We start from the raw sequence: 19,140 nt of genomic DNA, 5'->3' as shown, positions 1-19,140 counted from the left end.
ATCAAAGCCAAAGGCTCTGCTATCTCCTCCTTAGCTTCCCAGAGCATCCTCTGATAAATCCCATCCAGCCCAGGGGACTTTTTTACTTTCACTGCGTTTCACGTATGAGTTGAAAAGTGTGGCGCTGGGAAAAACACAGCAGGCGAGGCAGCACTTATGGAGCAGTAGAATCGATGTTTCAGGCATAAGCCCTTCCACAGGAATGTGGGGGGGGGAGGTAGGTGGATGCAGGTGGGAGGTGATTGTGATAGGTTGGTGGGCAGTGTGGAGCAGATAGATGGAATTACCTGTCTTCTCCACCCAAATTGATTAAAACAAAACATGGACCAGTTTTAGTACTAAATACTGTCTATTGCAAGTGAATAGACTGTAGCTACAGGTAACAGTTAAAACTGCTGGCATGTAACACTACAAATTAAAACTCTAATATCCTTTATAAGTCTACCTTGCACTCAGACTGGTTAAAAAAGCACGTGAACAGAAGGAAAACGAGAAAAGCAGTACAGTAATCTTTGTTCACAAGATCTGCTAAATTGGCTTTTGCTGTTCAGAGGTATTTTTAGCTTTCCTTTTCTGAATGCTTCCACTGGTTTGCAAGAGGTATAGTGTGACATCTTTGAAAGATTTCTAATTTCTCAAATAAATGTCACAACTTACAACAGCTGATGAAGGAAGATACTGTTTTCCTTCAGATTTAGTGATTTACTGCACAGAATGGAGAGAGAGCTCTTGGTGGTTTCTCTCCATCTCTTGTTCCCAGCCCTGACGATTACAAAAAGCTTTGTAATTGACTGGTCACTAGTCCATACACCAATCAACTTGTTGCTAACCAAAGCTCCACCTGAATACACAACTCAAGTTTTATTGTTTAACAATGTGTCAAGTTACTTGCTTTTCAAATCCTACAGCAGTCCTTGCAAAACACAGTTTATAAAAGTGGTTCTTTCTCATTTCAGTTCATCATTTAAAAAAAACACTAAAAAAAAACATAGTCTTTACATATTTCTAAGTATACTGCTCCTCCGTGCTAGCTTTCAATGATTCATGAAGAAGGACCTCTCGATCTCATAGAATCATAGAGTCACTACAATGTAGAATCAGGCCATTCAGCCCACTGAGTCCACACCAACTCTCCAAAGAGCATCCCATCTGCCTACCCTATCCCTGTAACCCTGCATCTCTCATGACTAATCCATCTAGCCTGCACATCTGTGGACACTAGGCAATTTAGCATGATCAATCCACCTAACCTGCATGACTTTGGATTGTGGGAGGAAACCAGAGTACGTGGAGGAAAGCCATTCAGAACTGGGAAGAATGTGCAAACTACATGCAATCGCCCAAGGGTGGACTTGAACCTGAGTCTCTGGCACTGTGAGGCAGCAGTAGTAACCTCTGAACCACACTTGGACAACATTTTCTAATCTCTCACGATTTAAGAAATACTCTGCATTTCTGCTATTCCGGCAAAGTAAATATAACTTCACACTGTTCCACGTTACATTCTATCCTCCAGGTAATAGTCTTACCCATAGAATTAGGTCATTTAGCCGACTGTGTGCTTTGCCAGTCAATGAGATAAAAACCATGTTTTGTTTTTTGTGCCTTTTGAAATATTGGACTAAAATGCGATAGACACTTCCTAATTGTTTAACTGTGACTAGATTCTTATCTACATGCAGTTTTGGAACAATATGCAGTACTGGCTTTGGAGACTGTTCAAAGAAAGTTCACAGGACTTGAAAGAGTAGCTGTGGAGAAGGTGGGGAAGTAGTGAGATAATGGTAATGTCAGTGGGCTAGCAGTGCAGAACCGCAGGTAAAAGTTTTAGGGACAAGGATCTGAATCCCTCTATCTCATGGTGAAATTTGAACACAATAAAATATGGAGTAGAGTTGATTATCATGAAAAAAAATCTTGTCCACTAATGTCCTTTATGGAAAGAAATCTGTTGTTCTTACTCTGTCTAGCCTATGTTTGAAAGAGACCCAGAGTAATGTGGCTAACACTTAACTGTCCTCCAGGCAATTCGGAATGAGAAATAAATGCTGTCTCAGCCAGCAGTGTCCGCATACTGGGAATTGGATTTAGATTAGATTCCCTACAGTGTGGAAACAGGCCCTTCGGCCCAATCAGTCCACACCGACCCTCCGAAGAGTAACCCACCCAGACCCATTTCCCTCTGACTAATGCACCTAACGCTATGGACAATTTAGCATGGTTAATTCACCTGACTTGCACATCTTTGGACTGTGGGACAAAACCAGAGCACCCGGATGAAACCCAGGCAGACACTGGGAGAATGTGCAAACTCCACACAGACAGTCACCTGAGGCTGGAATCGAACCTGGGTCCCTGGTGCTATGAGGCAGCAGTGCTAACCACAGAACCACTGTGCCTTCCCTTAAACCAACAAATGCACAGGAACCTGGCCCATGGTTTCTGTCAAACTGAGTCTAGAATGAACACAAAATTGGGATATTCGTGTACATTTTAATACCATCAACCTTTGTGGCGACTCCAGGAATAATGGAGCTTGATTTCTAGTGTATGACCACAGTGTATTGTGACAGTTATGATCAGATAATCTTCTTTGCTGGTTTCCTGCCTTTTTCCCATAATCCTGGAATCTTGGTACCCATTAAAAATCTTTCTACCTCTATCTTCAATGTACTTAAGGATCCAGCCCCTACAGCCTTCTGTGGTAAATATTTCCATAGAAACACTAAACTCCGCAAAGAAATTCCTTATCATCCTTGTCTTAAACAGGTGATTCCTTATTCTAAAATTATGATGTCTGATCCTAGACTGTTCCAAAAGGTGAAATAACCTTTCTGTAGATACCCTTATGAATCTTGAACGTTTCAATAAGGTCCCTCTCAATCTTTTAAACTACAATGAGCACAAGGCCAACTTACTCCAACTCTTCTCTAAGAAAATTCCTCCAAAACTGGGACAAATCTAATTAACCTCCATTGCCAATCTCATTCTCAAAAAAAAGACCCAACACTGTTCACAATATTGTATAGTTTCATCCTCAATTCTCTTGGAAACAAGTACCAAACATTTTATTTGCCTCCAGTATTACTTTCTGAACATTTATGTTGGCTTTTTTGTGATTTGTGATCCCAAATCCAACTACCTTTTTCTTGTCAATATCTGTTTAATAATCAATTTCTCCTTTTCCTGTCACAGTGCATGTCCTCACATTTCCCCACCTTATGGAAGGTCTGTCATGTTTTTGCCCACTTGCTTAACCTTAACCCTATATAGACTCTAATCCACCATGTCGTCTTACCAATTTCTATCATTCGCAATATATCAGTAATATGTATATTGTAAATAACTGTGGCCTATTAATGTCTTGAATGAGGGAAGTGAATGATCTATTACTGATTCCTGTGGCACTCACTGCTTGCATGTTGCCAACCTGAAAATACCCCCTTCATTCCAACTCTGTCTCCTCTTTTTAGTTAAAAATCACACAGCACCAGATTATAGTCCAGCAGGTTTATGTGGAAGTACTGAATGTGATTTTTAACTTTGTCGTCCCTAATCCAGCACTGGTACCTCCTCCTCATCCTCTATTTAGCCAATCCTTTATCTATGCTAATATACTATCCCCAACACCGTGGGCTCTTGTTTTATTAAGTATCTTATTGTGCAGTACCTCATCGAACCATCTTTTGGAAGTCCAAGTATGTTACACCAACTAGTTCCCCTTCATCTACCCTGCTTTCCATCAACTTTCCATGATGCTGATTATATTAAATATTTCTAGATGATCCGTTATTGCATCCTTTATAATAGACTCTGCACACTTTCCCAAAGATAGATGCTAAGTTACCTAATTTTTTTTCATTTTCATCTTTTTCAAAAAGCCTGATTTCCAATCCTGAGTTTCCAGAATCTAAGGAACATTGGAAGCTTACCATCAGCATATCCTCTTTCTCTACAGCTACTTCTCTTTATATTCCAGGCTGCACCCCATCAGCCTTTTGCCCCATTTTTGCCCCATCTATTTCTTCTCCCCTGTTTGCCCCTTGTTTAAATGGTAATTTTGGAATGCTATTAGTGTCTCCATCATAAGGCTGACTCAATAATTATTTGACTCTACAGTTTCCTGATTCTCCATTATTATTTCCTTGGTCTCATTCTCTAAGCAGCCTATATTCGCTTTGGTGTTCTCTTTTTTTTAAAACAGTTCTTGCTGTCTGTATTTATATAATTTGGCAGTTTACCCTCAGCTCTGCCTTTATTCATTTGTAATTACCCTTATTTAAGTTTGCACTGTTATTTTTGATCCAGCTCTCCAACTGAATGGTAAACTGTATCAAGTTCTGGCCACTGTTTCCTAAGGGATCTTCTCCACTGATTATTTATTTAAACCTGCCTCTTTACACATTGCCAGATCTAAAGTAGTAGTGTGATCCCTGATTGGATCCACAACACATTGTTGTAGAAAACTGGCCCAAGTATACTCGGAATTCTTTCTTAAGGCTGTCTGTGCCACTTTGATTTTCACAGTCAATATGAAAATTGAAGCCATTCATGATTAATCCATTGCCATTTTCTATATGCCTTCAAAATCTATTGATTTATTCTGTCATACAGTATAGCTACTGTTAGGGGACCTTTAGATTGCACCCACCATTGTTATTGTTATTTCTTAGCTGCAGCTATATGGAATTGACATCTTCTGTTACGATTCCTTGCTATCATGCCTCTTCCCTCTTGTATTAAAAAGTTAGCCCATCATCTTTCCTATTTTACATGCCATGGAATATTTAGTTCCTAGCTTTGATCTCCTTATAATCATATTTTTGTAATGGCTATAAGATCATGTCACTTAAAGTCTTTGTGCTATTAATTAATCAATTAATTACAAACATGAAGCATATCTATGTAAAGAGTCATCAATTTTGCCTTTTAACATTTTTTCCACCTTGACCCTATGTGCCAGTGCTTTTCTATGTTTGTACAGTCTCCCTTCATGTCCTCACTCTGGGTATTGTTATCCAAATAGTTGTCATACAGTAATAACCCTATCCACCTGTGTTTTTAAGCTTAAGTAAACCCAATCCCCACCAAATTAATTTAATCATTTCACCAGGACACTGGTCCCAGCATAATTCAAGTGAAGCCCAATCCACCAGAACAGCTCCCTTGTATCCCAGTGTCGATGCTAGTACCCCATGAAGTGAAACCCATTCTCCCCATAATAATCTTTTGAACCATGCAGTTAACTTTTTTGACTTTATTTATCCATTGTCAGTTTGCCTGTGACTCCTGTAGTAATCCCAAGATTATTAACTTGGAGGTTCCACTTTTTAATTTAGCTCCCAACTGCTCAAACATTTTCAGAAACCTTTTCTAGACTTCTCAATTACTTCATACAACATGGATGCAGATGGCAACCTTCCTTTGCACTCCAATTCCTGTCCAGTCCTTGGTAGATTACTTTAACCTTGGGACCAGCAGCTGATGTATACTCCTCAGGACTCGAGCAGATGGCTGAAGAGAACAATATCTATTCCCCTGATTATACCGAGTCCTATTACTACTATGTTTCTTTCTCCTCCGGCTCCTTTGTGCAGTGGTTAGTTTGCTCATGCTCTCTTCAATCCCCAGTATTGTCCACTCAACTTGCAAGAACCTTGTAACCATTGGACAATTGCAATGGTTGAAATTTCTGGGATACTACCTCCTGCCCACTTGTAGTCACACCTTCCTAGCCCTGATTACAGACCAAGTTTGAATTGCTTAGTTTGAGGGTTTGACCACAAAGCGTTCAAGCAATTTTCCCTTTCCCTGAAGCAAAGCAATGTCTGCAGCTCGGACTCCAGTTGTGCAATTGGATACACTTGCTACAAATGTTTGTGCCCACTTACCTCTTTCTTTTACATTTATGCAACAGGGATAAGTTTCTGATCATCTGCATCCTGATCCTCATTAAGTAGAAGTTCACTCAATGTTTTTGTCTGATTTCAGAAAACTCTGTGACACTAAAGATACCTGCACATGTTGACCTGCAAATTGGTGATATTCAAAACATCAGTGTTGTTCCAAGGTTAGTTCTGTTTCACCTGATATTTGGCTGAGTGAAGCACAGTGAATTTGTTATTAGGTGGCTAAGATTATGTTGTATTACGAGGAACATAGAGCAGGGCTGTTGGAAACCTTACTGAAAGTTGCCATGAGTGTTAATCAATGAGGGGAGGGGAAGGGCTAAATGTCAACCTAAGGCAGTATGTGGGAGCAGGGCCTGAGTGGTGGTGTAGTTTTATTTATTAGGAAATAAAGTTTATAATCAACTATGCTGTTAGGAGAGGGCAGAAAGCTATATTAAGCGCAATCGGGAAATGCTGAGGCCTTAAGGTTAGGATACAGAGTACAAAGTGATGGGTGATCTGTTCATCTGGATGATAGTCCATGTCCTGCATTCAAGGTTTTTGTGGAGCTATTTAAAAGTTATATTTTTCCCAGTTAGGGAAGCATTCAATCTTGGAAAATCAATATTAATATATCATAAAATGGTATGGGAGATTTATTTATAATAAATCTATTTTTTCCCCAAGTTAAGCAATTTGAGCATAAGTATGTAAGTTTGCTCACTGAGCTTGAAGGTATGTTTTCAGATGTTTCATTACCATACTAGATAACATCATCAGTGAGTCTCCAGTGAAGCGCTGGTGGTATGCTGCCCTACCTGCCTATCTTCTTTTTCACCTATCCACTCCACCCTCCTCCCTGACTTATCACCTTCATCCCCTCCCCCACTCACCTATTGTACTCTATGCTACTTTCTCCCCACCCCCACCCTCCTCTCACTTATCTCTCCACCCTTCAGACTCTCTGCCTTTATTCCTGATGAAGGGATTTTGCCCGAAACGTCGATTTTACTGCTTCTCGGATGCTGCCTGAACTGCTGTGCTCTTCCAGCACCACTAATCCAGAATCTGGTTTCCAGCATTTGCAGACATCTGTCAATTGCTCAGAAACAAAACCAAACAAGCAGATACAACGCAACCAAAAACTATAGCTGCATTACCTTCCATCAAAGACATATCAGAAATGACCTCCAGATTACTCAGACCCCTTGGCATCATGGTAGCCCACAAACCTACCAACACACTTAAACAATGACTGATGAACCTAAAGGATCCATTAGATACTACCAGCAAAACTAATGTCATTTAAATGATACCATGTAAGAATTGTTTTTAAAAAAAACTACATTGGACAAACAAGCAGGAAACTTGCCAACAGGATATATGAACACTAACTGGCCACCAAACGTTACTACTCACTATCACCATTTTGACTGGGACAACACACACATCCTAGGAGAGGTGAAACAAAGACATTGATGAGAATTCTTAGAGGCATGGCATTCGAACTAAAACTCCATCAATAAACACACCACTTTAGATCCTAACTACCTTCCCTTGGGGGGGAAAAAAAACGGAAATGACATCGCCCACCTTAAAACAAGTGGGCCATACCACTAGCGCTTCACCAGAGACTGCCCTGAAGAAGGGCTTATGCCCGAAACGTCGATTCTCCTGTTCCCTGGATGCTGCCTGACCTGCTGCGCTGTTCCAGCAACACATTTTCAGCACTGTCACTGATGTTACCTCATTCCTACGAAACATCTGAAATCAAACCTTCAAGCTCAGCGAGCTAACTTACATACTTATTATCAACCTGAGTTACAAATCTTCTCAAATTTAAGTATAAAATATTTGTGAAATCTTGTTTATCTAAAGAAAATCCTAAAAGATATACAAATGCAGAAGGTAACATGCTACATCGTTGTATTGTTTAATCGTGAGAATGAAAAAGGAAACCTGCAGAAATACCCCTCAAATATTTCAGAGAGAGCATTTTAAAGGGAACAAATATTTTGACACCCTAATAAAGGCTTAATATATTGAAGGAGGTAGGAATAACATAGGAACATAAATTGGCCATTAGAACCTTGAGTCTGTTCTCGCAATTGAATCATGGCTGATTGGTTAGGTATGTTTAAAATACAATGGTGGAATTTAATGCAGCCTTTGAGCAGCATCCAAGTGCAAATTGTCTTCTGTTTTAACTCATTGCTGTTTGCAGGGCCATATTGCACTTTGGAGGTAATCAATTGGCTGGAAATTGTATTGGAATATTCTGAAGATGTATGGAAACTTTCACAAGTTCTTATTTAACATTCAATTCAAATAGGTTACTCATATGGTTGCAAAGTGTAGAAACCTTCTGTTGTTTCCCTCACAGTGCACGCTTGCAGGAGACTCTAGTTGTCATATTTAATGTTACATTCTCATCGAAGCAGACTTCAGTTGTTGAACTGCCCGAATATGTAAGTACTGATATCATTGTCCAGCACTGTTTAATTTGCATTTGATCAGATGATTGTCCTGTTCATTTCCTAAGGGATTTTCAATGAATCATGCAGTCATGGTATCTCCGGCACAGAAAAAAAAGCCTTTCAGCCCATCATGTCCGTGACAGTCTGTAGCATCCATTCTAGTCCCATTTTCCATCACTTGGCCCATAGCCCTGTATGCCTTGGCATCACAAGTGCACATCTAAATGCTGCTTAAATGTTACCAGGGTTTCTGCTTCTACCACCCCAACCGGCAGAAAGAACAATACAGCACAGGAACAGGCCCTTCGGACATTTGAGCCTGTGCCAACACATTTTGTCCATCCGTACTGAAGCTGTCTTCACTTACAGGATCCATATCCCTCTATTCCCTTCCTATTCATGTATTCATCCAGGTTTTTTTTTCTTGAATGCTGCTATTGTCTGCTTCCACCACCACCTCTGGCAGCATGTTCCAGGCACACAACACCTTCTGTGGGGCAAAACTTGCCTTGCACATCTCTCTTAAACTCTACACTTCCCCATTTCCTCACACCTTGAACCTATGTCCCTTGGTAATTGACCCCTCCACCTGGAATAAAGCCTCAGACTTTCCACTCTACCCATGCAATTCATAATCTTATAAACTTCTAATGGTTGACCCTCCACTTCCTGTGTTCCAGTGAAAACCTGATCTCTCCCACCCTTTCTTCTCAGGTTAAATCCCCCATATCAGACAACATCCTGGTAAACATTTTCTGTACCCTCTCCAAAGCATCCACATCCTTCTGATAGTTTGGTGATCAGAACTATGTTCCAAGTGTGGCCTAACTGAAGTCATGTCATAGAGATGTACAATATGGAAATAGACCCTTTGGTCCAACTCATCCAAGCTGACCAGATATCCCAAATAAATAAATTAGCCAGCATTTGGCCAATTCAGTCTAAACCCTTTCTATTTATATACTTACCCAGATGCCTTTTGAATGTTGCAATTGTACCAGCCTCCATTTTCTCTGGTAGCTTGTTCCATATGCACACCACCCTTTGCATGAAAAAGTTGCCCTTCAGGACCCTTTTTTAAAATCTTTCCATTCTCACCCTAAACCTCTAGCTTTGGACTCTTCTCTCCACTCCCACCTTGCGTGTGGAAAAAATAGTCATGAATTTACACTATCCTCTCCTCTTGATTTTATAAACCTCTATAAGGTCGCTCCTCAGCCTCCGATGTTCCAGGGAAAACTGCCCCAGCCTATACAGCTTCTCCTATTGCTCAAACCCTCAAAGCCTGGCAACATCCTTGTAAATCTTTTCAGAACCCTTTCAAGTTTCACAATATCCTTCCTATAGAAGGGAGACTAGAACTGTACACAGTATTCCAAAAGTTGTCTAATCAATGTCCTGTACAGTCGCAACATGACCTTCCAACTCCTTATACCCGATGCATTGATCAGTGAAGGCAAGCATACCAAATGCTGCCTTCACTATCCTATCTATCTGTGACTCCACTTTCAAGGAACTATTAAGCTGCATTCCAAGATCTCTCTTTTTTTTTCAGCAACACCCTCTAGGACCTTACCATTAAGTGTATAAGTCCTGCCCTGATTTGCCTTTCCAAAATGCAGCAACTCACGTTGCTGCCTTCACTATCCTATCTATCTGTGACTCTACTTTCAAGGAACTATTAAGCTGCATTCCAAGATCTCTCTTTTTTTTTTTCAGCAACACCCTCCAGGACCTTACCATTAAGTGTATAAGTCCTGCCCTGATTTGCTTTCCAAAATGCAGCAACTCACGTTTATCTAAATTAAACTCTATCTGCCACATCTCATCCCATTGGCCCACTGCACCTCCAATTTTGGTCACAGGCCTCCAGTCTGAACAGCAATATTCCACCATCACCCTCTGTCTTCTACCTTTGAGCCAGTTCTGCCTGCAAATACTATAAAGCTGCAGTACAACTTGTCTATCCTCATACTGAATGCCTCTTCCAGTGAAGGCAAGTATGCCTTCAGCCTTTTTTACAACTTTACCTTCCTGTGCTGCCACCTTCAGTGATCTGTGGACCTGCACACCCAGATCTCTCTGCATATCAATGTTCCTAAGGGTTTACCATTCACTGTATAATTTCTACCTGTACTTGACCTTCCAAAATGTATCACCTCACATTTGTCCGGATTAAACTCCATGTGACACTTTCTGCCCATGCCTCCAACTGATCTGTATCCTTTGATAATCCTCTTCGCTATCCACAACTCCACCAATCTTTGTATCATCCGTAAACTTGCTCATTAGACTAGCTATGTTTTCCTCATCTTTTATGTGGATCATGAACAGCAGAGGTCCCAGCACTGATCCATGTGGAACACCACTTGTCTCAGCCCTCCATTCGGTAAAGCATCTTTTCACTGCTACTTTCTGTCTCCTACAAATGTTCTGTATCCTTCTTGCTAGCTCATCCCTGATACCAAGAATTTTAACCTTTTGCACCAGTCTGCCATGAGGGACGTTATCAAAGGCTTTACTGAAGTCCATGTAGACGCATTAACAGCTCTCTTTTCCCCCCCCCCCCCATCAATCATCTTCAATGCCTGCTTTTAAAAAAAAAATTCAATCAAGTTAATGAGACATGACCTCTCCCACACAAAACTATGCTGTCTATTGCTAATCAGCCCATTTGCATCTAAATGCATATAGATCTTGTCCCTGAGAAACTTTTCCAATAACTTCCTTACCATGACATGAGGCTCATGGGTCTGTAATTTCCTAGATGCGCCCTGCTACCCTTTTTAAACAATGTGACAGCACTCTCTATTCTGTAGTCCTCTGGGAGCTCACCTGTGGCCAAAAAGGATAAAAAGATGTCTGTCAATGCTCCAGCAATTTGTTCTCTTGACTCCCTCAATATACTGGGGCAGGTTCCATCAGGACTTGGGTACTAATCAATCTTTTTAAGACCTGCAACACCTCTTCCTTTTTTAATAAAAACTTGGCTTAGAAATTTGACATTCCCTTCCCTGAGATGTTCATCTTCCGATGCCTTCTCTTTGGTGAATGTCGACACAAAGTATTTATTTAGGACCTCTTCTGGCTTCACATGTAGATTCTCTCCTTTGTCCTTGAGTGGCCCAAACCTTTCCCTGATTCCCTTTTTGCTTTTTATATATGGGTAAAAAGCCTTGAGATTGTTCAAAGTTTGTGCGAAGATTTGTAGCTCGGGTGCTCATTGCTGTGGTTCTGTTCGCCGAGCTGGAAGTTTTTGTTGCAAACGTTTCGTCCCCTGGCTAGGCGACATCATCAGTGCTTGGGAGCCTCCTGCGAAGCGCTTCTTTGATGTTTCCTCCGGTGTTTATAGTGGTCTGTCCCTGCCGCTTCCGGTTGTCAGTTTCAGCTGTCCGCTGTAGTGGTTGGTATATTGGGTCCAGGTCAATGCATTCCTAGACGTGATGGTACAGAGAACACCGAACGGAGAATTCACTACAAGGGTATACAGGAAAGCCACACACAGACCAAGTCCTAAACCATCAAAGTAACCACCCCAACACACACAAACGAAGCTGCATCAGGACACTATTCAAAAGGGCCACAACACACTGCAGTACACCAGAACTACAAAAAGAAGAAGAGGAACACCTATACAGGGTATTTGCCAAAAACGGATACCCGCGCAACTTCATCAACAGATGCCTAAGAGAAAGACCACGGAACGAGGACATACCACAACCAAAAGGACTAGCCAAACTACCATCCATCAGGAGCATCTCAGAACTGACAGCCAGACTACATGAATTCGCCTGGGACAACACTACTATCATAGGGCAAGCCAGACAGAGAACAGCCAGGGAATTCCTAGAGGCATGGCATTCATCCACAAACTCCATCAACAAACACATCGACCTGGACCCAATATACCAACCACTACAGCGGACAGCTGAAACTGACAACCGGAAGTGGCAGGGACAGACCACTATAAACACCGGAGGAAACATCAAAGAAGCGCTTCGCAGGAGGCTCCCAAGCACTGATGATGTCGCCTAGCCAGGGGACGAAACGTTTGCAACAAAAACTTCCAGCTCGGCGAACAGAACCACAGCAGCCTTGAGATTCTCTTTAAACCTGTTTTGCTAACTGCTTTGCAATGACCCTTTTTTTTTAAAGCGCTTCTATTTCCGTGTTTAAGTTCTTTCCTACTTCCCTTGTATACTTCAAGGGCTTTGTCAGTTCCCATTCTCCTACGTATGCTGCCTTTATCTTTTTGACCAAGGTCAGGACATCTCTGGTCATCCGAGGTTCATGTGACTTGCCCTACCTATCCTTTATTCACAAAGGAACATACCTACCCTGAACTCTTATCAACTGCCACTTTAAATACTCCCACATGTCTGATGTGAATTTGCCCTCAAACAGCTGCCTTCAATCCGAATCCTCCAGTTTACTGCCTAATATTGATGTAGTTTGCCTTCCCCAATTTAACACCTTCTCATTAGGACTGCTGTTTTCCCTATCCATAAGTACCTTAAAACCTGTTATATTATGCTCACAACTTCCAAAATGCTCCCCCACTGTAACTTCACTCACCTGGCCGGGCTCATTTCCCAAAACCAGGTCCAGTATAACTCCTTCCCTGATTGGACTGTTTGCATACTTTGTCACAAAACACTCCTGAATGCTCCTTAAAACTTTTGTCCCATCTAAGCCCCTACCATGATGAGTCCAAGTCAATATAGAGGACGTTAAAATCACCCACCACAACAACCCTGCCATTTTTGCATCTTTCTAAAATCTGTCTACATGCTCTCTCCTCCATGTCCTACTGGGAGGCCTGTAGTATATACCCGCATTGTGATTTGACCATTTCCTATTTGAGTTTACCCATACTGCCTTGCTGCACAATTCCTCTGATGTATCCTCCCTCAGTACAGCAGTGAGATACTCCTTTACCATTAATGCAACTCTCTGACCCCTTTTACATGCCCTTCTATCACACTTGAAACATCTAAATCCTGGGACATTCAGCTGCCAGTCCTGTCCCTCTTTCAGCCAAGTTTCTGTAATTGCAATAATGTAATAGTTCCAAATACTAACCAAAGCTCTAAATACATCTGCCTTGCCCACTATACTGCATGCATTGAAACCCATGCATTCCAGACCACCTCCCCGCTCCTTTCAACAGTGTCTCCCTGCCTGTTCTTGTTCTTACCCATGTTTGTCTTGGTTTCTACTTCTCCCTTAATTTCTGCATCTACTGCCCTACTCCACTGGTTCCCATCCTCCTGCCAGACTAGTTTAAACCCTCCCCAAACACACTACCAAGTACTCTCCATCCAAGGATATCCACCTTGGTCCTGCCGAAGTGTAGCCCCTCTAGTTTGTACAGGTCTCACCTCACAAGCAGCAAGTCCCAGATTTTCACCACTTTCTAGGTGAAGAAGTTCCTCCTTGCATCTCCTCTAATAAACCTTTGCACCCACTCCCTCGCCAACTTATGTCTATGCTCCTTGGCCATGTTTATTCCTGTCTACCTATCTATGCCCCTCATAATTTATGCATCCCATTGTCTCCCCTGTCAATCTCCTCTGCTCAAAAGTACACAATCCCAGTCTGTTCAATCTGTCATCTTAAACTCTCCAGTGCAGGCAACATTCTGGTTAATCTACTGTGTACCCTCTTCAGTGTAATGAAATCCCTCCTATAAAGTGGATTCCAGAGCTGCATACAATACTCTAGCTGTGGCTTAACCGGCACTCTTTTCAGTTCCATCGTAACCTTCCTAGTATTGTACTCTGTGCTCTTCAACTAATAAAGGCAAGAATACCATGTGCCTCCTTAACAACTTTATCCACCCATCCTAATATCTTAAGGGACTGGTGTTTGTAAAAACCAAAGTCCCTCTGATCAATGCTTCCCAGAGTCCTACTATTCATGGTGTATTCCCTTGCCTTGTTTATGCTGCCCAAGTACATCACCTCATCTGGATTGAATTCCATTTTTTCCACTGAGCAGCCCATCTATGTCCTCTTGTAGTTTAAGGCCCTCGTGCTGACTATTTACCACCCTATCAATTTTTGAATAGTCTATAAATTTACTGATCAACTGTCCTCCATTCAAATCTAAATCATTCGTAAAAAGCTATGAGCAGTAAGAGCCCCCATTCTGACTGCTGTGGGACCCCACTAGTCAGAAAAACACTGTTCAACTATCACCTACTGCTTTCTGCCACTCAGCCAATTGTGGATCAGATTTCCTCTGATCTCCTGGGCTGTCAGTCTCCACTGCAGAACCTTATCAAGTGCCTTGCTGAAGCCCAAGTCGACTACATCAAAAGTATTGCCCTTCTGTACAGTCCTGGACACCTGTTTGAATTTTTCAATCAAGTTGGTCAGATATGACCTCTCTTTTAATAAAACCATGCTGATTGTTCTTGATTAATCCCTGCCTTTCTAAATGAATATGAGTTGTGTCTCTCAAAATTGCTTCCAATAATTTCCCCACCATTAAGCTGGGGACTGACTGGCCTATAGTTTCCTGGTTTATCCCTTGCTTCCTCCACGAATACTGGTATTATATTGGCCATCCTCAAGCATTTCTCTTGTGGTCAGAGAAGAATTGAGAATTCTTGCAAGTGCCTCTGCTATTTCCTTTCTTGGCTTGCTCAACATCATGGGATACATTTCATCTGCCTCTGGAGATTTGCCTACATTTAAGCTTGTCTGAGTACTCAAACTTCTCTCTCTCTGTGCTAGTTTATTTAATTATATCACAGATTTTCTGTCTGATTTCTATATCCATATCATCTGTTTCACTTGTGAACACTGACCCATTTAGAATCTGTGTTCATTTACAAACCTCCCTGAATCCTCTTGCTCCATACACTGTTACCTCTGTTGTCCTTAATCAGTCCTACTGTTTTGCTTGTTATCCTTTTACCCTTTGATGTATGTGCAATGCAGCATGAGGGAGAGGAAAGGAGTGATCGGATAAGTGGAGAGATGGAGAGCAACAGATGGTATGCCAGGGAGAAAGGAAAGCCGATAATGGGGACCATAAGTGGTTGGCTAGATGTGGGATTGGGTAAAGGACATGGAAGAAGGTGTATAGGCCCTAAAATGATTAAACTTGATATTGAATCCTGAAGTCCATTGGATCCCCAGGAAGAAAATGAGTTGTTGTTCTTCCAGCTTGCACTGAGCTTTGCTGGAACTTTGCAGCAGGCCCAAGACAGGAATGTTGCTGAGGGAGCATGGTGATGTGTTGAAGTGGCAGGCAACCAGAAACTGAGTCATTCTTGTGGACACATTGCAAATGTTTCACAAAGCAACCGCTGAGTCTATGTTTTGTCTGCTCAGTGTAGAGAAGGCCACATTGTGAGCAGTGAATACAGTAAACTAGATTGAGTAAATCGCTGCTTCACTTGGAAGGTGTGTCTGGGGCCTTGGATCGTGAGGAGTGAGGAAATAAATGGGCAGGAGTTACATCTTCTGCGATTGCATAGGAAGGTCCCTTGGGGGTGTGGGGTAGTGTTAGGAGTGGGGCAGGAGTATACTGGAGGCAACAGTCCGTGCAGAAAACTGACCAGGCAGGGAAGGTGAATGTGTGGCACCCTGCTAGACGTGACAGAAGTGGGGTCTTATGATCTTTTCGTTGTGGATACTAGTGAGAAGGAAAATAAGGTCTTGGGAGACACTGTCAGTGTTGTGGAAGAGAAGAGAGGGCTGAGGGCAGAAGTGTAGGAGATGGATCAACACGGTGAAGATACTGTCAACCAGGGTGGTGGAATCCTCTGCATAAAAAAAGTGGACATTTGAGGCCCTCCCTATGGAATGTGGAATCAGAACAGATGTGACAGAGAAACTTGGAGAATGAACTGGAGTCTTTACAGGAGTCATTACAAGACCAGTAATGGTCCGCATTAGCAGCTTTTCTTACTACCATTCCTTTGTTTGCCTAACTGCTGTTTTCCCCCATACTCTTTCCCCCAAATTATTGACTGCCTTTCTCCACAGAAACTGCCAGACTTGCTGAGTTTCTCTAGCATTTTTTGTTTTAATCCAGTCACTGTTCATTTGGAAAATTCATGTAAAGTTGTTCCTTATTCTACAACAATTATCTACAGTATAGAAACAGTTGAGCAGCATCCCTAAGCTGCTGGCTGAAGGCAAGCTTGCCTTGTCAAGAACCCAGTTTGTCCTTGTCACTTGGCTTTGAGTGCCCATGGAGCCTCCAAAGAGTTCATCTTATTAACAAGTCTGGCTGTTTTGTTACAGTACACTCTGCTTTATTATTTTCTAATCAGAAATACTTTGTGCCCACCACACACTTCTGATTGATCTCCTTCTATGTTGCTTTGCACATTAGAAATGTTAATTTCATATATTTTCTTCTAACAGATTACATTACCTTCTCACTCAGCGAATTCAACGGTTTTACCAGTCAGAGGAGTTGAGGTTGGTCAGACTACTGTGTACCTTGAAAACAACTGCACCAGCAATGTGACCAGGTGGGTAGATATTGTGGTGTCCATTCAGTCCATCCAGCCTGGGACAGCTTTACAGAAGAGCCATTTAGCTGACCTATTCTATTGCTGCTTTTTTTTTTTGACAGCATTTTCTCATCAGCTCTTGATGTAATTGCCTTTTGAAAGCCATAATTGAGGCTGCCTTCACTATGCTCTTGACCAAATGTATTCCAGATTCTAACAACTCACTGCTTCCAGAAAGGATTTTCCTCATGTCAGTGTCCTTTCTCTTGTCATGCACCTTAAATCTGTGTCCTTTGAATCTTGAGTTTTCAGTATCTCAATCCGTTATGATTCTGTACACCTCTATTAAATCTTGGAACCATCTTTTTTTCCATATAATGAAAGGCTTCTCTAACCTATCCATCTAACTGGCATCCTTCGAGCTTGAAGCCAATCTGAAATCTTTTTTGCACCCTCTCTAAAGCCTTCAAACCCTTGCCAAAGATTATGACCAACTGTTCCAGTTGAAACACAATCAGTGGTTTCTAAAAATTTATCATAACTTCCTAACTTTTGTGTTTTGTTGCTCCTATTTATATAGCCCAGGATCCCACATGGTTTTCCAAACACTTTGTTGACCAATCCTACATTCAACAATTTGTATGTATATGCCCCAGGGCATTTGATTTGCAGCATTCCCTTTAATATTGTTCCTATCAAAATGTCGCATTTCAGATATCTCTACACGTATCATACTCCCTTTTTTTTTTAACCTGTTTCAGCCCAAGCATCTATCTCACCATTCAAGGTGCTCTGGTTTTGGTAGCCATGCCTTTCTCCTTTGTTTGAGTTGAAATATGTTCCTTTGTGTCCACTTTAAATACAGCTGGTTGTCTTGTTATCTTTTACTAGACAATCCAAATTCCCATTTAACTGGGACAAATTGCACTGATCGTCCAATTAACTTCTCTCTATTTTTTTTCACCATAAATTGCTGTTTGTTCTTTTCCATCTCAAAAATACAATACTATGAACACTGCTCTTGGAAAAACTCCAATTCTGACACTCGATCCACATGACCCACTTTATTTCCGAAAACTGATTCTGACGATCTTTCCATGCAATAGAAATATACTGATCAAAAAAATTATCCTGAAGACGCTTTTTGCTGTTTATACTGTTGCTATTCTTGTCAATGTTAGGATGCTTAAAGACCCCATTATCATTATGTTGCAGGTTTACTGTAATCTGTAATTGAAGATCTGACAGGGTATTTGTGATTTGTTTAGAGTAACATTTAGTTGAACCATTGGACATTGCCCAGAGCACTAAGCACGTGTGCTAAGTTCACTAACGTATTGCTTGTATTGCATTCATTGGGGCAAGATGAAAGGAAGAGGCACAGTGATTAGGTAGTAAAGAAGTAGTTAGGACCCATGGACCCATCGTTGAAAGGAGACAAGAGGTTGAAGCTTTTCATCTTGCATATATCAGGACGAGGCTGCAAGAAACAACCATGGGAAAGGGGCCAGTTGCTCCAGCATGAGAAGCATTGAGCTGTCATTTGTGCAATTAACTGTCAATCTTTGGTCTTAGTGGTCAGGGTGTTGCCATGGAATGCAGTGAAGATTGCAGTCTCCAGAGTCATAGAGATATACAGCACGGAAACAGATCCTTTGGTACAATTAGTCTGTGCCGACCAGAGATCCTGAGTAAGTCTCGTCCTGTTTGCCAGCATTTGGCCCATATCCCTCTAAACCCTTCCTATTCATACATCGATCCATATGCCTCTTAAATGTTGTAATTGTACCAGTCTCCACCACTTCCTCTGCCAGCTCATTCCATATGCACCACCACCCTCTGTGAAAAGATTGCCACTTAGTCATAGAGATGTACAGCATGGAAACAGACCCTTCGGTCCAACCCGTCCATGCCGACCAGATAGCCCAACCCAATCTAGTCCCACCTGCCAGCACTTGGCCTATATCCCTCCAAACCCTTCCTATTCATTTACCCATCCAAATGCCTCTTAAATGTTGCAATTGTACCAGCCTCCACCACAATCTCTGGCAGCTCATTCCATACACGTACTACCCTCTGTGTGGAAAAAGTTGCCCCTTAGGTCTCTTTTATATCTTTCCCCTCTCACCCTAAACCTATGGCCTCTAGTTCTGGACTCCCTGATCCCAGGGAAAAGACTTTGTCTATTTATCCTATCCTATCCATGCCCCTCATAATTTTGTAAACACCTATCAGGTCACCCCTCGGCCTCCTACGCTCCAGGGAAAACAGCCCCAGCCTGTTCAGCCTCTCCCTG

General features: G+C 41.8%; 1 protein-coding gene across 5 annotated transcripts in view; it reads left to right on the top strand.

The window, feature by feature from the left end:
• The window catches only part of LOC122565160 (cystinosin-like), a 62,046-nt gene that overhangs the window by 5,682 nt on the left and 37,224 nt on the right, over positions 1 to 19,140 (top strand). For all 5 annotated transcript variants that reach the window (XR_006316101.1, XM_043720856.1, XM_043720855.1 and 2 more), the window contains exons 3-5: positions 5,992 to 6,070; positions 8,275 to 8,359; positions 16,753 to 16,862. Coding sequence is in view for 4 of the 5 variants with exons in the window: in XM_043720856.1 (XP_043576791.1) it covers positions 5,992 to 6,070; positions 8,275 to 8,359; positions 16,753 to 16,862 (274 nt within the window). In the remaining variant the exon portion in view is untranslated. The remainder of the gene's footprint in view (positions 1 to 5,991; positions 6,071 to 8,274; positions 8,360 to 16,752; positions 16,863 to 19,140) is intronic.

The sequence above is a fragment of the Chiloscyllium plagiosum genome, chromosome 31 (assembly GCF_004010195.1).
Source record: "Chiloscyllium plagiosum isolate BGI_BamShark_2017 chromosome 31, ASM401019v2, whole genome shotgun sequence".
Classification (NCBI taxonomy): Eukaryota; Metazoa; Chordata; class Chondrichthyes; order Orectolobiformes; family Hemiscylliidae; genus Chiloscyllium; species Chiloscyllium plagiosum.
The sequence above is the reverse complement of the archived record's forward strand: the minus strand, read 5'-3'. Positions and strand labels throughout refer to the sequence as shown.